This window comes from Cebus imitator, unplaced genomic scaffold (assembly GCF_001604975.1).
Source record: "Cebus imitator isolate Cc_AM_T3 unplaced genomic scaffold, Cebus_imitator-1.0 Scaffold18, whole genome shotgun sequence".
Classification (NCBI taxonomy): domain Eukaryota; kingdom Metazoa; phylum Chordata; class Mammalia; order Primates; family Cebidae; genus Cebus; species Cebus imitator.
In genome coordinates, this window is record NW_016107333.1 from 18,641,571 (window position 1) to 18,664,626 (window position 23,056).

At 39.2% G+C, this 23,056-nt stretch overlaps 1 protein-coding gene across 5 annotated transcripts in view; it reads left to right on the forward strand.

The window, feature by feature from the left end:
• ANO4 (anoctamin 4) overlaps window positions 1-23,056 on the forward strand; it is a 324,230-nt gene that overhangs the window by 260,174 nt on the left and 41,000 nt on the right. For all 5 annotated transcript variants that reach the window (XM_017516529.2, XM_037734202.1, XM_017516537.2 and 2 more), the window contains 4 exons: window positions 6,277-6,359; window positions 10,626-10,766; window positions 13,590-13,754; window positions 22,058-22,094. In XM_017516529.2, the coding sequence (XP_017372018.1) occupies window positions 6,277-6,359; window positions 10,626-10,766; window positions 13,590-13,754; window positions 22,058-22,094 (426 nt within the window). The remainder of the gene's footprint in view (window positions 1-6,276; window positions 6,360-10,625; window positions 10,767-13,589; window positions 13,755-22,057; window positions 22,095-23,056) is intronic.

Genomic DNA, 23,056 nt, shown 5'->3' on the forward strand with positions numbered 1-23,056 from the left:
ACAGTGGGGTGGGGGTGAAAGGGCAAAGGGGAGGTGAGATGGTTAATGAGTATGAAAAGAAACAGAAAGAATGAATGAGACCCAGTGCTTTATAGCACAACATGGGGACTATAGTCAATAATTTAATTGTACATTTTTAAATAACTAAAGTAATATAATTGGATTGTTTGTAACACAAAGGATAATTGCTTGAGCGGATGGATACCCAATTTTCCATGACATGATTATACTGCATTTCATGCTGCAGCAAAACATCTCACCTACCCCATACATATATACACCTATATACACACAAAAATTAGATATTAAAAAAATAAATTAAGAAAAGGTACAGCATTTTAACCCTTTCTTTTAACCCTATTATTCCTTGGAACCTAAAATATGCATCTGAAAAGGGAGTTTTTACTGTATGTCTGTCTAAATGCCTTAGTAACATGATGATGGTAGTAAATCAGTGTTTTTTTCTCCCTGTTTGCAGAATATTTTCCCAGAAAAAACCCTATATTAGTTAGAATGAGTAAAGTTAGCTGCTGTGATACACAAACATCACAACCTAGTGTTTGATAGAGCCCAATCAGATGTTCCTGGTTGGCAGGTGATTTTCCTTATGATCATTCATATGGGTGGATGAGTTCCTTCCATCTTGTGGCTGCATTCCCTTCTGGATCTTCAGCGTTCTCTTTATTCATTCAGCCAAAGTATAAAGTGAACATAGGGAAGATAAACCTACTTCTTAACTCTTTGTCCAAAAATGACCTATATCACTTCTACTTACTTTCCATTAGCCTAAACTTGGTTTGTGGACACATCTGAAATAAAGGCTGAAAAAATATAATCTAACAATGCCTAGGAGCATAAGAAATCATTCTGGTAAATGCATAGCATCCTGCCACAAATTTATTTGAAACTGATAATAATTGTTCTATTTTAAAAAATAATATAACAATGATAGCCTGAAGAACATTCAGTCCTATCCCTTTTGTGTCCATGATGGGCCTCATGAGACAATCTTCTCAACATTCTCTGATTCTGAGCCCAAGAGTGTCCCAGTTTCTGAACTCTAACCTACTTGAACACTACCCCTAATCCTGCCTTTACTTAGAGAGTGGAATCCTCAGATTTTCCTAATATGTCGACTAACATTGTGAGAAGATTACTATTTGGGATTGGTGTTAACACCTCAGGTGAACTTTATTTGTGGATAGGCTTTTTATTTTTATTTTTATTTGTGGGTAGGTAGATACATGGTGAAGGTGACAGTAGAAAACGGAGGGGAAAAAGCCTGCAAAACTCTGTCTTGTAAATACAATTAATAGAGTGTCAGATGCTGTGGCTTGAGAGTGCCCTTTTCTAACATCTGTGAGGAAAATGGTAGACAAGTTCTTTCATCTTCATGCCTTCAATGCAATGTCTCAGTGACTAGGTGACTTCATCTCCGTTAAGGTAAGTGTCTGTGTTCATTAAGATAAGGTTAGATCACTGTAGCACAAAGGCCTAACATAATTCAGTGGCTTTAAAAAACACAGAAATTAATTTCTATCATATATAAAAGTATGAATTGAGTATTCCAGGCTGGCAGATAACTCTGCTCCACATGGTCACTCAGGGACTCATGTTTCTACAAAAGAGCTGTTTGCCATACCCCCAGACCTTGTCATCACTTTCATGGTCTCACTGGGTCACCTGGGTTCTACCCATCCAGAAAGGGAAAGTGGTTATGGAAAAAGCACCTCATGATGTTTTAAGAAGTCAGCAGGCAAGTACTACACATCATATCACCTGTCCTCACGTTCCACTGCTGAGAACTATCCTTTGGCCACATCTAACTGCAAGGGTATCTGGGAAATGCAGTGTATATAAGCAGCCACATTCTCAGCAACAATCATTTTATGGTGGAGGAAAGAGAGAATGTTAGAGGACAGTTGGTAGTCTCTGCCACAGGGTCCGTACAAATAATGGATGTGGTAGTTAGAACAGAATCACACTTCTATTGCAAGACAAAAGAGAAGCATGATAAGCTTCAAACTTTGACATTATTATTAAATTTTTAATAGGCCATGGTGTGTAAAGCATTCAAAAAATATAGCTGCATATTCTTCAAATTCATATCTTAATTTTTTATAAGCATATGAAAATATTTAGAAAATTAAGAGTAATTTTCCACATTTGCTTTCATTCCCAGGACAGCATTTCATTTGTGTATTTACTGAGCCTCTCTGTGTACCAGTTGCTGTGCTAGACTCTGTAGGTAAAAAGACAACTAAGATACAGGCCTGTTCTCAGGAAGTCTGCAAACTAGTAGTAGATATGATCAAGGTTTGGGTTTTTATTGGTTTTATTTTTACAGTGCTGAATGCTGTGATTAGTGCTGACCTAGAGTTGTGTGCACAGCTCAGCCTGGGTGCACAGGGATGATTCAAGGGGCGTAGTTACAGAACACACAGGGCTAAATCTGAAAATGAGGGCGGGAGTTTACAAGATGGACCCAAATAGGGAAAAACATTACTAGCTAAGGAAATAGTGTGGGCAAAACTGAGATAGTATAAAACAGCTCATGTGTGAAACTGTTAGTGAGTTAGCCTGGAGTCTGGGGTTCAAGTCAGGGCAGAGAGAGTTGAGATTATGAGCTTTGCAGCCTGAGCTGGTAACAGATTTTATTCTAGAGGTGATGTGACTCCACTGATTCCCAGGACACCTGGTTAGATCTGGATTTGGAGAAATCATTAGTGACATAAAAAGATAGATTGGAATCTAAGGAGTTCAAAATGCCAGCAGTAAGGTTAAGTGTGATGATGTTTTAGCTGAAAAAATTCTTGTGGAAAGAATTCCATGTACCAAAAGAAAAAAAAAAAAAACTTGACAAAACCCTTAGGAATTTCATCTTTTGAGAATAAAGCCATAAAAGAAATACACTTTTTAATCAAACTTATCATAGTGCTAGGTAGTATCAGAGAAAGATACATATATAACAAAAATATGTATAGCATAAACCAGCCTCGAAGGAGATAAGAAAGTGTGAGCTCATGACGTAAGACAGTGTATAACTAGGTACACTGAAAGTGCTGGGGGCTCCCAAGGCTGTAAGTATTCAGAGGAGGGAGTTTATGGCATGATGAGGGATTATAACTTTGCCTTGAAAACAGACAATGTGTCTTGGTTTGATTACATTTCATAAGGACAGATAGAAGCAGATTCTTCTTACTCAAATGAATGGGCATTTCACACAAAAACACTGACAAGAGAATGGCAGTTGTAATTTCTTCTTCTCATCCTTTTGAGTACTATAATGGAAGAAAGAAGAGGATTATTCACCAAAGAAGGGAAGATTATAGTGTGAATATTTATGTCCCCCCAAATTCATATGTTGAAATTCTATTCTCTAAGGTGAAGGTATTAGTTAGGGAGCCTCTGGGAGGTGATTAGGTCGTGAGAGCAGAACCCTCATGGTTAGGTTATTGTACTTATAAAAGACACCCCCAGAGAGCTAGCGACCTCTCCCACCATGAAAGGGAACAGCTGGCCGGTGACATCTATGAACCAGAGAGCGACCCTCACAAGACACCAAATCTGCTGGTGCCTTGATCTTGGATTTCCCAGTCTCCAGAACACAGGGAATTAAAGGTTAGAGCCTCTGTGTCCTCCAGGCAGGATTCAGCAGGAATCCTCAAGAAGGGTGATGAAATAATTGTGACGGCCACCAGATCATCTTAGAAGTCAGTTCCATTAGATGAGAACCATAGAGGGTTGGTAGGACTTAGTGAGAGCAACAGCTGCCAGTAAAACAGACTAGATGTGATCCTGTGGCCTGAGACTGTCCCAGAATGGTCCCCCATCAAGTGTCTCTGTTCCCAGGTGGTACCTTCCTGAATCTTATGGAAAATAGCCATATATTCAGGGACTGGGCCATTTTCTCTTCAAGGACAGGGAGACTCTAGAGACCAAGAAGGGAAAGTCTTTATAAAGTGGCATTTGCTTGAGGGACTAGAGGACCTGATAAAGGAAATACTCTGTGCAAAGACAGTTTGGTGAGGCAGAGGGCAAGCGTGAGGAGAGAGTTAACATAGCAGGCCTGCTTTAGAAAGGCTTGCTTGCGAGGGTGGCCCTTGGCTGGTGTTTGGGAACTTGGCTTTCAAGACAGTTTTCATTACGCTGACTGCTAAGAGTAACTCATGATGCATCAACTACATGTGCAAACAATACAATTTGTTTTCTTCCTGGGACTCTGGAATTTTAGTATGTGCTAGGCAGCAGGTGCCTATGTGACCGGCCTCCAATAAAAACTCTGGGCACTAAGTTTCTAATGCGCTTTCAAGTCAAACAGCATTTCATATGTATTGTCACAGCTCGTTGTAGAGGGATTAAGTACATCCTGTGTGACTTCACTGGGAGACGACTCTTGGAAGCTTGTGCCTGTTTCCTCCAGACTTTGCTCCATGCAGCTTTTCCCTTTGCAGATTTTGCTTTATAGCATTTCCTTGTAATAAATCTTAGACATCAGTACAACTGTATTCTGTGTCTTGTGAATCTTCCTAGTAAATCAAACCTGGGAATGATCCTGGGGATCCCTGAGGCAGCAAGACTCACTGGAAGGACTCCAGTAGAAAATGGCTGCTCAGTATTGACACAAATAAATACATATATTTGTTTTAATTTCTGTCTTCCAGAATAAATTATTATTTTATTATTTTAGGTGTATCTTCCTTAACAACTGTAACTACTCAGAATTTTTCAGATTTTAGAAAGGCACTAAATATGCCATATATTATTAAGTGTCCCAGGAGGCCTGGGGAAGGACTCCATACTCAAATACATTAGTATGGCCGCTTTTAATACATGAAAAGTCTCACTACGAGGAATAAATAGAGGTTATATGTAGTCATACATCAGTCCAGGTCAGGACTCACCACCAGACGAGTTTGTGGCAAACTTGGGGGAAAACTTAAAATTTTTAGAGCATTTTGAATTTTGGATTGCAGATAAGGGATTGTGGACCTGTTCTACCCTCCCTCTTTTGCTTATCAGGAAACTAAGGCTTAGAGAAGTTAATTGATTTGCCAACAGTAGCACAGCTTGTATCTGATCTGGATTTCAAATTTAGGACTGTCTAGGACACATGCCAGAGGATTCTTATCTATCACTCTATACTGTCTTTCTAGTTACTTATTTTAAGAATATGTCTCCAGTGTCTGAATACTACTAAGGAGGAGGTAATGTGAGAACAAGGGAGAATAGAAAAGAAGAAAGTAATTATATTTTTTTGAGATAGGCATTTGCATATTTACTTTCCTTCATGAAGTAGATTCCTAATATATAATTTATCTTTACCTTCTGTAAGTCTTAACTGCACAACAAGGCCCAAAAGAGAAAGAAACACCCATTCTCTCTCCTAGTGTATGTCTGTTATATCCCTATAGTCATTCTCAGAGTGAGTGTGAGTGTGAGTGTGAGTGAGTGTGCCCCTGCATTTGCATTGTGCCTTCCAAGGCAGCAGGAGTGTGTCTTATTTTTTCTCTCTCTCTTTTATTGCATAGTGCTTAATAATTCATTTAAGTTAGTATGCTTTCATTGAATTAAGTAGAAAATTACCTTGGCTGAATGAAGATACTCCCAGATTTCTCTACATGGGGAGGCCAGCCACCTCACACTTACTGGAGAAAGTTCTTAATAGACTTACCCACTTTTACCCTTACTGTGGCAACAAAGAGATGGTTTAGAGAAAAGAGAACAGGACTCCTTCCAGTAAAACAGAAAAATATATTTTACATAGGTATTTGCTGTGAGGAAGATTTGAAGGGTTAGGAAATCACTACCAAATACTTGTGAACTGCTAAGTTTTATTTTGGCTTTTCTGCTCCTATCTGCCTCTCAGTTTAAAAAATAAGTGCTTGCTTACCCATGTTTAGGCAATAGAAAAAGTAAAATTAAAATAAAAGCTGTATCAATGAGAAATATGACAGTAACATATTTTTGAATGAATCCTGACATCCCAGAATGTAAGAATTTGTCTTTATAATAAGTCTGTTCTGCCTCAACTTGTAAATCAGCTTAATTTAATTCTAAGTAAAATTTCTCATTTTTCATTATGTCTGACACAAGCTTAGCAATTCTCAGAAAATAGTCCTTATAAAATGAAGTTTAGCTGGAAATTCTGATGTTCAAGGTTGCTTACACTAGCAACTGCCATTTTTGGCAATGGCTTCGTTATTCAGTGACACAGTTAAGAGCTTTGTTTTACTTTTATTCGAAAATGTCTTTGTCTTTCTCTGCTTGTTCCAGCAACAGTTTTCCTGGAGTTTTGGAAAAGACGGCGAGCAGTAATTGCCTATGACTGGGATTTGATAGACTGGGAAGAAGAGGAGGTTCGTATCATTTATCTCAGAATTTTTTAAAAAACAAATCACCCAGAACCACATGATCTCCTTGAATCATCACTCTCTGTTCTGTGAAGTCAGGTGGGCTCATAAAGCATTTTCAATTTTCTTTTCAGAAAATTTCAAGCAGAATAAAAAGGGACTGACAAATTTTATTTTAAATTTTTGATTCCTTAGTGGAATAAAATCCCTTGATTAAGAATTTCACTTGTAGGTAGAAGCACCAGAAGAATTGGTGGTGTCTTTTTTTTACTTCATTTTCTTAAAAATAATCTTTTTTTTTTTTTTAACTTCAGCAGAAAAAGAGCATTCATTTTACGTCTCCAGGTATCTGTAAGCAATCCCTTCAAGAGAATTATCCCAAGGCAATGTGTCTGTGACCAGTGCCCAGGACAGTGCCCAGGTGTGCACAGGCTCTGAAGTATGACATCAGGTGTTCAATGCTGAAGAGAATCCACTTTGAATTGGCCACCTTGGAGAGATATGGCTAAATGGAGGGCCGGCTCTAGACAAAACTGCCAAGGAGGGGCAGACTCAGTCCCATCACTCTCCCTGAGCATCTGCTAGGCCAGTCCATTGTGCCTCTCCTGACCTGTCTGGTTCTGATTCTCTATTCTTGCCCCATTCCTGTCGGAAGTCTCAAGTACCCGCACTGGGTGTGGTCACCACGTTCTCCCCTTAGACCCTGCTTCCCTTGACAGTTGGTCCAGGCCTCAGCTCCCCTTTCCTCTTACTCATTCAGTATCTCTTACCCCTCCTGAGTCTCATTTCCTCAGAGCCTTGCTGTGCCAGTAAATCAGATAGACTACTCATATATGTACAATGTGATCATGGGTATTACCATGTGTTTTCCTTGGAGGTAACACATGTATATATTTTTATATATCAAGAGGAATCTTTTAGAAATATGAACAATGAGAACTTTTAGCCTGTGGTAGGCTTGGGGGCGGGGGGGAAGTAATTCTGAGAGGTGGGTTTTTTTGTTCATTTCCTTCAAACTATGCCTCCTGAATGGCTGCCTGTTCCCCTTATCCCATGAATATGTTTGGGTAGTTTTTTGGTTTGGTTTGGTTTGGTTTTTACATGTACTTGAGGTGTACAACAGGAGGTTTTGATAAATGATACTGGGGTTTTCAACAATCCTTCTTCTCCTGATAAGGCTTTCTCTCATGTTTTTATAAATATTCTCCAGGCCAGGCATGGTGGCTCATGCCTGTAATCCCAGCATTTTGGGAGGCCAAGGTGGGGGGGGGTACCACTTCAGGCCAGGCATTCGAGATCAGCCTGGCCAACATGGTGAAACCTCATTGCTACTAAAAACACAAAAATTAGCTGAGTGTGGTGGCATGCACCTGTGATCCCAGCTACTTGGGAGGCTGAGGCACGAGAATCACTTGAGCTCAGAAGGTGGGGGTTGCAGTGAGCCGAGATTGCACCACTGCACTTCAGCCTGAATGGCAGAGTGAGACTCTGCCTCAAATAAATAAACAAATATATGTATATATAAGATATATGTGTATGCATATATATATATATATATGTATACGCACACGTGTGTGTATATATATTTCTTTTACATAGGTTCTAGGTATGTGTGTGTGTATGTATATATGTATACCTAGAACCTAGATACACACACATACACCTAGGTTTGAAGAAGCTTCCCAGATGACTATGGCATCTATTGGTAGCAGCCAGTCTGTATTCAGAACTTTCTTTTATGTGCACCATTCCACTGTTTCTGGTTACATGTGTTTATGGGAACAATTTCCAGTGGGATGGAAAATGTTATTTCCTGGTAGTCACCTTGGGCAATTTATTTCACCTTTGGACTTTAAAAATCTCTAATGAAAAGAAGTGGGACTAAATTTTCCCTTCTGTCCCTATTTGAGTAACTTAGACCAAATCAATCTACAATGACTGTTGGTATTTGTGGTGGGCCCATGATGTGGACACCCTTCAGGAAAAAGTATGTATCCCTTATAAGTCTGGAGCCTTCTGTCTTCCTAGCCCCTGATAAAAAGTGTAGAGTGCTGAATTGTACTGCCACTCTGCATACCTTTGTACAGAAGCCTGCATATGTAGCCACTCCCAGCTTGGGATTCCTTGTGGAAATGCCTCACTTCTAGCCCGTGGTTTCCACCTTATTGTGCAGAAATACCCAGACTTGCTGCAGACCTTCTGGGGCAAGCTCACACATTAGTTTGTCAGTGCTGCCATAATAAAGTACCACAGACCAGGTGGCTTCAATAATAGAAATTTACATGCTCCACAGTTCTGGAGGCTAGAAGTCCAAGACAAGGTGTCAGCAGGGTTGGTTCTTTCTGAGAACCATCAGGGAAAGATGTGGTCTAGGCCTCTCTTCTTGGCTTATAGATGGCCATCTTCTCCCTGTGTCTTCACATCGTCTTCCCCCTAGGTGTCTCTGTGTCCAAAATTCCTCTTCTTATAAGGACACCAGTCATATTAGAGTAGGGTCCACTGTAATGACCTCATTTGAACTTAATTATCTGTATAAAAAATCTGTTTCTACATATGGTCACATTTGATAGTGGGGGTTAGGACTTCAGCAGTTGAATTTGGGGGAACCAGGACACAATTTGGCCTATAACACCCAGTGATAAGGTTTGGCTGTGTCCCCACCCAAATCTCAACTTGAATTGTAGCTCCCATAATCCACATGTGTTGGGGATGGACCTGGTGGGAGGTAATTGAATCATGGGAGTGGGTTTTTCCTGTGCTGTTCTCATGATAGTGAGTAAGTCTCATAGATCTGATGGTTTTATAAAGGGGACATCCCCGGCACATGCTCTGTCTTGCCTGCCACCATGTAAGATGTGTCCTTGCTCCTTCTTTGCCTTCTACCATGACTGTGAGGCCTTTCCAGCCATGTGGAACTGTGAGTCCATTACCCCTCTTTTTCTTTATAACTTACCCAGTCTTGGGTATTTCTTCATAGCAGTATGAAAATGTAATGATACACCCAGGAACACAGACCTGTCTCCATGATTGGCCTTAGTATCTGGATGACTACCTCAAGGGCTCTTGATGACAGTTAAACTCTAATAAATTGAAAGTTTCCCAAAGAAGCAGAAGATTCTGGGTCTGCTATATTTATCTCCTCAAGTGTAACTGCCTAAAATAAATGAAAGGCAGAGCCTGCTTCTAATGTATCTCCTGCTGATCTTCCCCATGACCTTCTGAGGGAAGTCCAGGCTTGAGCTAATTTTGTAGCAGGAGACAGGCTGAGCCATGTGAAGGCCACCCTTCATGCTACATGGGCAGGCTGCTACCAAACTGGGCTCACTCCCCGTGACCTCTCTTCTGTCAGCTCGTTCTTTGCTTTCTGTCATTACCTTCATCCAAGTCTTGACCATTTCTGCCTGGATTAACTCAATCTCCATTTCAGCAGAGTTTCTGCTCATTTGCCATCTTCTCCCGAAACTCTCAAACATAATGTATGCTTAATTAACAGAAACCACATCAGTGTACCCTTTTGCTGATTGCCTTTTCCTAATCCCATAATTGCTTTTTAGTCAGAAGCTTTTCACATTCAGATGAGGCTCAGCTAAATGAAATAAAATCTCAGTTTGATTTAGAATTGGAGGAACCTTGCTTTTAGCTGGTTTTGAAAGGTGCTTACCTTGTTTTCAATTAAGAATTAAAAGTATACTTAAAGTCTATTGGTTAAAGATGAATGACTCCTATATGAGCTTATTAAAAAGTAGATTCACCGTGTTTTTAGTGAACTGAATCTAAAAATGCAAAAAATAATTGCAGGAGAAAACTAAGAATTATATTGTCATTGTAACTTACAAAATAGATTTTGAATATTTTCCTGTAGAGAAGACTTCTTTTTCCTGGTGTCCCTTATCACTCTCTGGTAATAAAAGTAAAAGCTTATTAGTTGTTCCAAACCATTAGGACAGGACAGCTTGCCCCTTTTAAAATACTGTTCTCAGGGTTTTGTTTTTTTTTTAATTCAAGCATAGTTTTATAAGATAACAGAGAAATGTAACTATTAGTCCAAATTTCTTTGCTTTTGATAATAGTAGATCTTGATCTTCATTCTTAGATTTTCTTCAAGTGGCCAATTTTCAAACATTTAAGCCTGGGCACCCAAGTCCACCTCATTGGTCGACTAATTAGTGTGGCAGCTGTGGACTCTGTTTTATGGTGGGGTAAAATGATATATCTTTTCTTATTTTGTGAGCACATCTTTAGTTCATTAAAATGTGTCTGCTTGTCCTTTAGGAAGAAATACGACCCCAGTTTGAAGCCAAGTATTCCAAGAAAGAACGGATGAATCCCATTTCTGGAAAACCAGAACCTTATCAAGCATTTACAGATAAATGCAGCAGACTTATCGTTTCTGCATCTGGAATATTCTTTATGGTTTGAAACTTTAGAAAAATATTTTTCATGAAGTACAAACCTATAGCACAATAACAGTAATCATATTGGGCATTTGCAGAGTTCTACAAAATATCTTTGCACTTTATGTTATTTATTCCTCACAGTAACTCCGTTTGGTGGTCAGAGATGGTATTGCTATCCCCATATTACAGATGGAACAACTGAGACTCCAAAAGGTTATGGGGCTTGCCCAAGGTCAGCCAGTAGGTAGCTAGGAGCTGAGACCCTCTAATCTGACATTATTTCCTCTTGCCGTATTCTACTATGTGATGCTGAAAGGAGCCAAAAGTGTGAGACAGAGTGCACAGCAGGGTTTTTCAAACTCTTCACCATGCCCATACAGCCAGAAATACATTCTCTGTCACAACCCCGACTATGCCAAGCAAATATATGTATAATGCAATTTAAGTAAAACAATGCTCACCTTTATAACATGCAATAAGCTCTGATTTTCTTTTATTATAGTCTATTTTAATGACAGATTAATCTTCTAAAATTAATTTCCTGACTCACTAATGATCATGTCAGTTTGAAAAACAGACCTGAGTTGTTAGCTTTTCCTAAAAAGCAGTCTTAGCATTAACACTATGATTACCAAACAAAACATATGCAGATTTTTCTGAAATCCTCCTTTCCTTTTTCTCAAATGATCAGTATATAAATATATGCCTAGACTGTTAGAGTAGGAAGGATAAGACTGTAGCAAATCCAGACAGTCTGCTCTCTTTTACTAGGGCAGAAACTGGGGAGATGAAGGCTGGGCAGCTTACCCAGAATCCTTGGCTCAGACCGAGATTCAAATCCATGCCTGTCTACAGATACTGCTTTGTAAGCAATTGTGTCATGATTTGCCTTCTATGTACATATTCATATTTATTGTCTTGTTTCTTATAAAGACCCATAGTCATTGATTAAGCTTTTCCTGTTACATGGATGGGGAACCTGGAACACAGAAGGTTGGAGCTATGAAGAGGACAAGTTTTTCCAAGGTCAGGCTGCTGGGTGATAGCTGAGCTAGGGCTCTGATCTGTCCTCTGATTTTGAATCCAGCCCGCTGTCCTTCCTACCTCATTGCCATCCTTGTCTGGATTTCGCAAAGTTTTTACCTGTCTCCTGATCAACAGCACTACCATTAAGATCTGGACAGGTTTTTGTTTATTTTATTATTATTTTGACCAGACTAAGCTAGGACTTGTACTTGAGCTTTTAAAACATATCTCCCTTAAAAGTAAGCAGAAAATAAATTTTGTGCAAAACAGAGGAATGCTTTTGTGAAGAAAGGAATCTCTAAATCAGCAGAGGCCTTCCTGAGGCCTGGCTTCAAGGTCTAGCCTTTGATAATTAAGTGGGTTAAGGTCTCTAGGACATATTAATATTAGGTGAGTCATCTAATGAAAGTCACAAAACGTTTTGGAGTCTCAGATTTGCATTAAAGTTGGCCCTATGTGTTTGCGGGTTCTGCATCTATGAATTCAACCAACCATAGATGGAAATTATTTTTTAAATAAAAGGACAGTTGTGACTGTACTGAACATGTACAGCTGCATGTCATTATTTCCTAAACAATACTGTATAACTATTTATGTAACATTTACATTGTATCAGGTATTATAAGTAATCTAGAGATGATTTCAAGTATATGAGAGGTTGTATACAGGTTACATGCAAACACTATACTGTTCTAAAGAGGGGACTTGAACATCTATGGATTTTGGTATAATGGTATTGGGGGATGGTTCTGGACCAATCCCTCATGGTGATACTGAGGGACAACTGTATTTCATAGAGACAGAATATATGCTGTATTGTTCTCAAATGCCTTGAAATCTTCAGGGAAAGATGCTTCAGTCTGTGTGACTATCAGATTAACAAGATATGTACCTATCACATAGTTGGTTCACTCAAATACAAATAACTGAGCACTTACTGTGCATGTGTAATTATGCTAAGGTGTTGTCGAAACCATGTGAGCCAAACAGACTCCTTCCCTGTCCTCATGGAGCTTACTTTCTAGTAGGAGAGACAGAATAGTCAGATTGTTAGAAATTATAAGTAGTGTCCTGAAAAAAGATGTATCTATATGGTATGGGTACTCTATGACAACACCAACAACAAATAGTCTGGGAGTCATGAAAAGCTTTTATTATGAAGTGGTGTTTGAGCTGAGAAGTGAAGAAAGATGAGTAGGTGTTAACTAGGCTGTGTGTGTGTGTGTGTGTGTGTGTGTGTGTGTGCGCGCGCATGTGTGCTCACACATGTATGTGTGTTTGGCAAGAGATTGGGTGGGTAGGCATTATAGGCAAAGGAAATAATCTTGATGATCAAGGGTGCTTAGCCCATTTGATGTAATGAGAGAAGCTGTGGGGGCTCCAGAAGGAACGAGGAATGGAGACCAAAAAGGCTAGAGAGTGTCTTGCAGGCCACATAAGGGTTTTCCTTTTATACTATAATAATAAGAAACCAGTAAACAAGTTTAAACACACGAGTGATATGATAGGATTTCCATATGAGTATTTGTCCATCTGCTCGATGCATATTCTGCATTAAAAAGTGTTACCCCATAGCTTATGCAGATTCTCAACTTTCAAGCAATGTAGTTCTTTTATTTTAATAAGAAAGAAAATAGAAAAAGACAAGAGAAAGTACTAACCACAATTAAAAGTATGCATTTGATTGAGGTCTCTTGAGCAGTAGTGCCATGGCATTACTTCTTTTTCCCATCAGAGGATGTTCCAGGAATGTGAATCTTCCTCCCGTAACATTTTACCAAGGGGTTCACTGGGTGTCTTGTCTTTCTGCCAGATCTGCGTGGTGATCGCTGCTGTGTTCGGGATTGTCATTTACCGAGTGGTGACTGTCAGCACTTTCGCTGCCTTTAAGTGGGCGTTAATCAGGAATAACTCTCAGGTTGCAACCACAGGGACGGCTGTGTGCATCAACTTTTGTATCATTATGTTGCTGAATGTGGTAAGTGAGCTGCAGTGGCTAGCCAAATGGATCAACATGTGTGGGCTGCATGTGATAGTTTTCTTCTGTGCTGAGGGGATCTGGCCTCAGAGAGGTGGGTCATTCACATAGCACTGATATCCTGGCAGCAAAGTGCCTAGCAGTGAAGATGCACTTGGCTCTGGGGGCTTAAAAGTCTTGATTCAAATCTAGAGTCCAGGATTTTCTACAGTGTAAGATTGGAAAAAGCACATAACCTCTCTAAATATTAGTTCCCTTATTTATCCAACAAGATGATATCGTATACTCCTTAAGTAAATTAGAGAAAGAATTTAGAGCACTCAGAACCTGTGACACAGCTTTGCAATGTTGGTTCCCATTTCTTTTTGATTATCAGTGATAGGAAGATAGTATCCAAAGCATTCCTAGCTGGATACAGGGGTCATGCCTACAATACTAGCATTTTGGGAGGCTGAGGCCAGAGGACCACTTGAGCCCGGGAGTTCAAGACTAACCTGGGTAACATAATCGGACCTTGCCTCTACAAAAAAAAAAAAAAAAAATTAATTAGCTGGTCATGGTGGTGCACACCTGTTAGTCCCAGCTGCTTTGGGGGTGCTGAGGTAGGAAGATCACTTGATTCAGAAAAGTGACAGTGCCAATGCACTCAGCCTGAGTGACAGAGGGAGACCCTTTCTCAAAAACACACAAAAACAAAACCCAAAGCATTCCTTGATATAACCCTGGAAGGAAACTCTCAAGCTGGTACATACTGCTTTTGTTGACTTCCAGGATTTTTAGATAGCATATTTCAGCCCAGATTTCTTTCCTGAATCCTCAAACTCATATGTTAAACTGTCTACATGACCATCTCAACCTAACACTTTCAAACCAATTCCCCATCTTCCCTCCACACAGCCTTCCTTATTGTACTTGCTCAGACTAAAAGTCTTGGCATTCTCTCAGACTCCTCTATTTCTCTGGCTGTCCAAATGTATCCAGAATTTTATCACTTTCTGTGCGTCCCGAGGTCCCACCCTGGCCCAAGACTGCAATGTCTCTTACGGAGATTATTACAGCAGCTTCCTAGCTGGTCTCCCAGCGTCCACATTGCTTCCTTCAATCTAGGCTCAACACGGAAGCCAGAGAGAGCTTCTTACATGTAAGTCAATTCACGTGGCTCCTGTGTTCACACGGTGTCGTGGCTTTCCTCTCCCTCAGAGTAAAACTGCACACCTACACGGTGGCCTCGCAGGCACTTGCTCATCTGGCCTGTGTGACATCTCTGACCTCATCTTTTCCCTTACCATGATTCACCTTCTCCAGCCACACTTGTCCTTTCAGTGTGCTCATCCCAGGACTTTTTTATTTGCTGCACTCTCTGCCTGGAGCCTTTTACTCCCACAGGGTCTACGGTGCTTACTGCCTCCCCTCCTTCCAGTCTTTGTTCAAATGTCACTTCTCTAGTAAATGCTTCCCTGGTCACTCTATTTTACATTGCCACCCACTCCTGCTATCTGACAATTTCCCATCTGCTTGCCTGCGTTTTCTCCATAGCATTTATCACCACCTAATATGCTATATATTTTACTTATTTATTTTGTTTATTATCTGCCATTTCTTTTGGAATGTAGGCCCATAAGTGTAGAACCTTTTCCCTATTTTGTTTGTTTTTTTTTTCACTGTTGTTATTCCCGAGTGCCTGAAATAGAACCTGGCACATAGTAGATGCTCTGTAAATTGTTGTTGCTATTTTTTTTTTAGAACGAAAGGTAGTGCCTGACACAGTCAGCTGTTGAAGTCAACCTATACATAAAAATATGGCGAGGCACTGTGGCTCATGCCTGTAATCCCAGCCTCCTATGTCTAAAAAAAAAAAAAAAATCAGCCAGATGACACACCTGTATTCCTAGGTACTTGGGAGGCTGAGATGGGATGATCACTTAAGCCTCAGAGTTTATGGCTGCAGTAAGTCATGATTGCGCCACTCAACCCTAGCCTGGGTAACAGAGCAAGGACCGGTCTCAAAACAAAAAAAAGAAAAAAAAGCTGACCTTAAAAGTTTGTACCATAAATAATATACACAGAGTGCCATGCACGCTAGTTAGGCTTGGAGTAGATGTTCAGTTACTTATAGTTCTCCTGTCCCTATTTATACTGAATTTTAAATCTGGGCCATAATGCTGAAATGCTTACATCATTAGAAAAGGATTTTCCAAAGGCCAACTAATTTAATACTATTATCCATAAAGTTTTATCTATTTAGCTTGTCATTTCTAGTTCTTTAAGCAATTCTGAATTCCATAACCTATAAACCTTGAGTGATTCCTGAAAGAATTCAACTTACCCAATAACAAAGAACTTAATTTATGATTCCTAAGTGAACTAGTAATCACCGAGCTAATTAAATGCAGGTAGCTCATTAGTATTAAAATATATAAAATATCTTTATTCTTTTAGGGAAAAAAAGTTTCAAAACTCAGAAGTAAAAAAAAAGGGCAGCTGCTGATCATTTTGATGTGATGTTTGTATGACAGCTGAGCACGTGGAAGTTGAAAGTGGATGGTTAGCACTCCCTGTATCTCCCCATTTTGACTCTCCATCACGACTCAGTCTCAGTGTTAATTGTGAATATACGTTGTTGGTGGAGACTGATTCCTAGTGAAATTAACCGAACAACCATAGGTGAAACAATCTGTATCTCGTTTCGATGCAGTGAATTAATGCCTACTGTATTGTTATCATCTCTTTCCTCCAGTGTCTTAAAATTTAATTTATACGTATTCTTAAGAAATAAATGCCTATGTACAGGAAGTGAATCCGTAAATACACACTTGCCCATATGTTTCGAGCAGGTGCCAGTGTTGTCAGAGTAAAACACTTCATTTTAACTGGAAATCATTGATCCAACAATCTGTACTTCAAGACACAGCCAAGAAAAGAGGAAGTAAACAAACTCAAAATGAAGACGAGAGCATAGGGAGTGGCCAAAGGACACAGTTCTGATGTTACAAAGCACCTGCTATATGCTGGGAGCTAGGCTGCTCGGTATTTTACACCTTTATCTCCCAGAGTGTTTCAAACTATCCAACATGGATGAGGTAGAGTTCACACTCTAAAGCTAACACATACTATTCTTAGGGATGCCCTCATGGTTTTTCATTTATTTTAGATATAACATGAACATCTTTGGTACTCTGATTTCCAGCCAACGTCAAACTAGAATAACATAAGGTTGCTAAGGCAAGAATACTGATGAGAACAGGGAATGACAAGCCATAGCAAAGAGGAGGAAAGAAAAGAAAAAGTGTACATAAGAACTCTAAAAGCAGCATCAGCCAGGACCTCTCTGTGCAGGCGCCAGTTACCTTACCCTCCTCAGCTATCTCTGATGACATCTCATTCCTGCACACACATTTACACTCCTGTCCTGTGCCCTGAAGCTTCCCAGGTTCTATTATGAGGGCAACCAAATGTGTAATATAGTTGGAACGGTTTCATCAGAATATCTAAAAAAAAATTTAAGTCCTTCTAAAGCAAACATCAGCATAAAGGATGAAAGACTAATGGTTGTAATATAGCTTTGACCAATTCAGAAGTAAACTCTCAAGTGGTTTGTGAAATAGCTCAATGTGAGACATTACCATGACCCGATGTAGATTTTTTTTTTTTTTTTTTTGAGACAGAGTCTTGCTCTGTCGCCAGGCACCAGGCTGGAGTGCAGTGGCATGATCTCAGCTCACTGCAACCTCCGCCTCCTGGGTTCAAACAGTTCTCCTGCCTCAGCCTCCCGAGTAGCTGGGACTACAGACACGCGCCACCACGCCTAGCTAATTCTTATATTTTAGTAGAGACGGGGTGTCACTATGCTGGCCAGGATGGTCTCAATCTCTTGACCTCGTGATCTGCCCACCTCAGCCTCCCAAAGTGCTGGGATTACAAGCCAATGTATATTTTCTATAGCTGTCTGTTGTTTTCAACTACTTAAAATGTTGACCATACTTTTCTTCCAAACATAATCAGTATTTAGACATTAATTATTAATACTTTTTATTAACTAAATATAAAAACCCTGAGAGCTAGATTATATTAAAGACCCTGATTTTTAAATAATATAATTCTTATAAATCACTTATCCCATTTCTGACTGTTTGCTAGATTTGTCCAGTGCTAACTAAAGAAGGAGCTCTTTATCAGATGCCAAGTTTCTGATAGGTTTGATGATATGTGTTTACTTTTATACAGTAGGACTTTTAAAATAAAATTTACATTATTTTACAAAAGTCCTTAGGTCCTAAAAAATATTATTCCTCTTAATCGCTGGTTAAGGGGCAGTTAGTAGTTTATATTTTATTCCATGTCTTGAAAAATACATATTTCAAAGATAGCGTGAATTGAAGTGAATAGGATGGAATTTCTTGTTCCTGATCATATTGTCTCAATTCTGTTCTGCTTCACTAGTGACCAAAGAATGTCCCAATATGGTAGTTGCAAGCTAAATAGGCCAACAAAGGATAGATCCCAGGAAGAGACTAAAAAGTTATTACATCCGTTTTTTTCTACCTATAAACTGTTTATAATTTATTTGTCGTACAGTTCTAAATGTAGTTGGTATTTTTATTCTGAGTATATACCAACATGGATTTTTATCACAGAGTGAAAATAAATGTTCCCAAATTATTTGATAACTTCTCTGAGTATGTAACCAATTCATGTAGAGATTCTAACACAAATATCTTCCAATAACTATGTTTCCCCAAAATTATTTCTTTCTTTAAAAGACCCAAGCCTGTCTATTTTGCTGTTTTTTTTTTTTAATTGTACTTTAGGTTCTGGGGTACATGTGCAGATCAGGCAGGATTGTTGCATAGTACACACATGGCAATGTGGTTTGCTGCCTCCATCCCCCCATCACCTACATCTGGCATTTCTCCCCATGTTATCTCTCCCTGACCTCCCCACTCCCCTGTTGTCCCTCCCTCGGCCCCCAACAACAGACCCCAGTGTGTGATGCTCCCCTCCCTGTGTCCATGTGTTCTCATTGTTCAACACCTGCCTATGAGTGAAAACATGCAGTGTTTGATTTTCTGTTCTTGTGTCAGTTTGCTGAGAATGATGGTTTCCAGATTCATCCATGTCCCTACGAAGGACACGAACTCATTGTTTTTTATGGCTGCATAGTATTCCATGGTGTATATGTGCCACATTTTCCTTGTCCAGTCTATCATCGATGGGCATTTGGGTTAGTTCCAGGTCTTTGCTATTGTAAACAGTTCCACAATGAACATGCATGTGCATGTGTCTTTATAATAGAATGATTTATAATCCTTTGGATATATACCCAGTAATGGGATTGCTGGGTCAAATGGAATTTCTATTTCTAGGTCCCTGAGAAAGTGCCACACTGTCTTCCACAATGGTTGAACTAGTTTACACTCCCACCAACAGTGTAAAAGTGTTCCTATTTCTCCACATCCTCTCCAGCATCTGCTGTCTCCAGAGTTTTTAATGATTGCCATTCTAACTGGCGTGAGGTGGTATCTCAATGTGCTTTTGATTTGCATTTCTCTAATAATCAGTGATGATGAGCATTTTTTCATATGTTTGTTGGCCTCATATATGTCTTCTTTTGAAAAGTGTCTGTTCATATCCTTCTCCCACTTTTGGATGGATTTGTTCTTTTCTTGTAAATCTGTTTTAGTTCTTTGTGGATTCTGGGTATTAGCCCTTTGTCAGATGGGTAGAATGCAAAAACTTTTTCACATTCTATTGGTTGCTGGTTCACTCTAATGATTGTTTCCTTTGCCGTGCAGAAGCTCTGGAATTTAATTAGGTCCCATTTGTCTGTTTTGGCTTTTGTTGCCAATGCTTTTGGTGTTTTAGTCATGAAATCCTTGCCTATGCCTATGTCCTGAATATGATCATCCTTTTTATCTAGCCATGCCAATATGAATCATATATTTAATTTTACTGTAAACAGTGAAAAATACATTTCATCTTCCAAAAATAGTAAACCAGAAAATATAGGTTGCCTCAGAGCAAGTCCACATTCGTTGATCAGACTGACAAGATAAAAGCAGAAGTACACATAGCTTCCTTTTGGACATATCTGTAAGATCAGAAAGGTTTCTGCTGGTTACAGATATTCACAATCAGAATTTGCGGCATCTAGTTTAGAAACAGATTTCCCACTGCTTTTAGCAGAACAAACTTTCTGTGGTTTCTCTCTCAACCACCTAATGAGAAATCAGACATTTTCCAGAAACCTCTCATGTGGAGAGCCCTGAGCAGCCGTGAGTCCCTCTGTGTGTGTACCCTTCCCTCCTGTGTCCTGTCCAAAGTCTCACAGCCCATATCCTTATATCTTCAACATGTACAAGGAGTAGTCACAGAAGCCATGGATCCCTACTGTGTCCCCGTATGCTTTACCTTATTTTTCAAAAGGTTTATATTAATCGTTTGTTGACTCCTATGTTGTTCCTTTTTTTAAAATTCCAATGTTTTCATGGAATTTTATACCCATGTAACAAACACATATCCTCAGCTCTGAGGGCCTTTTAGACCAGTGTGCAAAGTGAGGTACTGTGACAAGTATACGTCATTGTGAAAGATATAAAAGATAGGCCAGACGAGGTGACTCACACCTGTAATCCCAGCACTTTGGGAGGCTGAGGTGGGTGGATTACCTGAGGTCAGGAGTTCCAGAACAGCCTGGCCAACATGGTGAAACCCTGTCTCTACTAAAAATACAAAAATTAGCTGGGCATGGTGGCACACGCCTGTAATCCCAGCTACTCCAGTAGCTGAGACAGGAGAATAGCTTGAACCCGGGAGGTTGCAGTGAGCCGAGATTGTGTGATTGCACTTCAGACTGGGTGACAAGAGCAAAACTTTGTCTCAAAAATAAATAAATAAAATGAACCAGTTAATCAAGAATTGTATTTTTGAGAAAGGTTGTCTCACCAGTCAAATCTAATTTTGCCTGATAATTACATAATTAAATAATTTTAATGTTATAGTGCCTTTGTAATACATTGTAATATTAAAATATATTCGATTAGAACATTTGTTCTGATCTGTTGTTTACTAGGATTTTATTTTTATGATCAAATGGGTATGACTAATCTATACCACAAGGGTTTCTTATTGAAAATGACACCAATCTCCATGGTCATTGGACTCCAAGAGTCTGAGATTTCTAGACACAAGATTTGGTTCTATCACTGTATTAATATAACAAATGTAGCAAACCATAGTCATTGCTGAAAGTTTGAAGTAATACATACAGAGTATGTTGTTTATTTCTGTAATTAACAGAAATCTCAGATAAGAGAATTCAAAAATTAAGAAGGACAGTAAGGTCAGTGAGTTCAATATCCATCCCACCCACATACAAAGAAAACACTGGTCTGATGAAGAGATAAGGAACTTCCCCAAGTCCTGAAGCTTGCTGGATGGTCAAGCTGTAATTCCAGCCTGGCAATTTTAACCAGTGTGTTTTCATTTTCACTACTTTAATCTAAATGTGTTCTTAATCTTCCTATTGTTCCAGTCTATTAAACTACTTTTCCCTTTCATTTTCAGTTATCATCTTTTGTTTTAGAAACAGCACTTGATCTTTCAATTATACCCACTCTGGGGAATCTCCTAGAGCTGGATTTACCCTAGACTATGCTCTCAGCTCTTCAATACACACACGCACACACAAACACACCCACACACACACATGCATACATACACCTCACCCTCAGAGCCATCTATTGACCAGATGGCTGGGTGAGTTAAGGATGGGTGAGTTAAGGCGGCATCTGGTCCACTAACGGAAAAGTAGAGTACCATAAGCTCTGGGAATTTCCAGTAATGTTTAATCACTTCAGTGTTTATGAATGCTGTAATCTAGAGTTTACAGCAGTCCATAAACAATAGGATTGCAGAATCTTACCATCAGAAGCAGGCTTAGAGATTTTATATTCAGGATCCGGAGACTCAGCAATATTACGACTGTGCAGCATTGCCGAGAAAGCTGGTAATGAATAAGTAGCTAGCCTTGTTGCCATAAAATTATTCACCCCAAAATAAGAAGTGATATTTTATAAATAGATAGGACCTTGTACATTTCTTTCTTGCCCTGAAAATTACATGAATCTCCATTACCAACAGACTCTAAGAGTCTGAGGTTTCTATACACAGTGTTTTCATTGGTTGAGCAATGGATGCTTAATAAAATTATTTTTACTCATGATTTGATTACCTATTTCCTTTGTAGTTATAGATTTTATAACACCTGCAGTTGGTTTATTAAATACATGAAATTTATTTTACAGCTCTATGAAAAGGTTGCGCTACTTTTGACGAATTTAGGTAAGTGGAATCCTTTTTATTTCACAGCACTGTACTGTGGTCTGGAAAGTATGTTTCAAAGATTCCTTTCTCTAACACTGCTGGAAAGAAATATTCCCTTTATTTTAAAATTCATACAATTTTTTTCTTTGCCTTCAACAGAATAATTTAAATATGTGTGGTAATTTTTCTATATAAAGCTTTAAAATCTGTCACAAACATGATGTCATGAACTAATGTAATTTAAAGTAGATTTTCTCTTCCTGCAAAAAAAAATAGCATCACAAGAGTACATTTGTATAAAGTATCCAGTGTAACTTAAGAAAGTGTTCATTTGCTATTGCCTATCATTTTTGTTTAATCAAAAACGTATCAAGTTTTCATGGTATATAAACTGACACCAGAGTTAGTTTCTTTGAATACTGGGAGGCCAGGCATGGTGGCTTACATCTGTAATCCCAACACTTTGGGAAGCCTTGTCAGGAGAACTGCTTGAGCCCAGGAGTTCAAGACCAGCCTGGATAAAATAACAAGACCCTGTCCCTACAAAAACATTTAAAAATTAGCCAGGCATAGTGGCATGTACCTGTAGTGCCAGCTACTCCGGAGGCTGAGGCAGGAGGATTGCCTGAGCCCAGGAAGTGGAGGCTACAGTGAGCCATGATCATGCCACTGCACTCCAGAACAATCTGGTAGCCAGCAATAACTTGTACATTTATCACATTTTCAAGACAAAGAAATTGTCCCAATTTTATTAACAAAGTATTGGTCATTATGCTCTATGCAGTTTGAGAAAATTACATGCTCCCACCCATAACTCGCTTTAATGCCTTCCAGAGGAGAAAAAAAACCTCACAAAAGTGTTCTTAATTTTAATCATCGTTATGATCATAGATAGCATTTATTGAACCTTTCTATGTGCTGGATACAGAGCTAGGCACTTTACTTTATCTCTTTGAATGTCATTGAAATCTTCCATCACC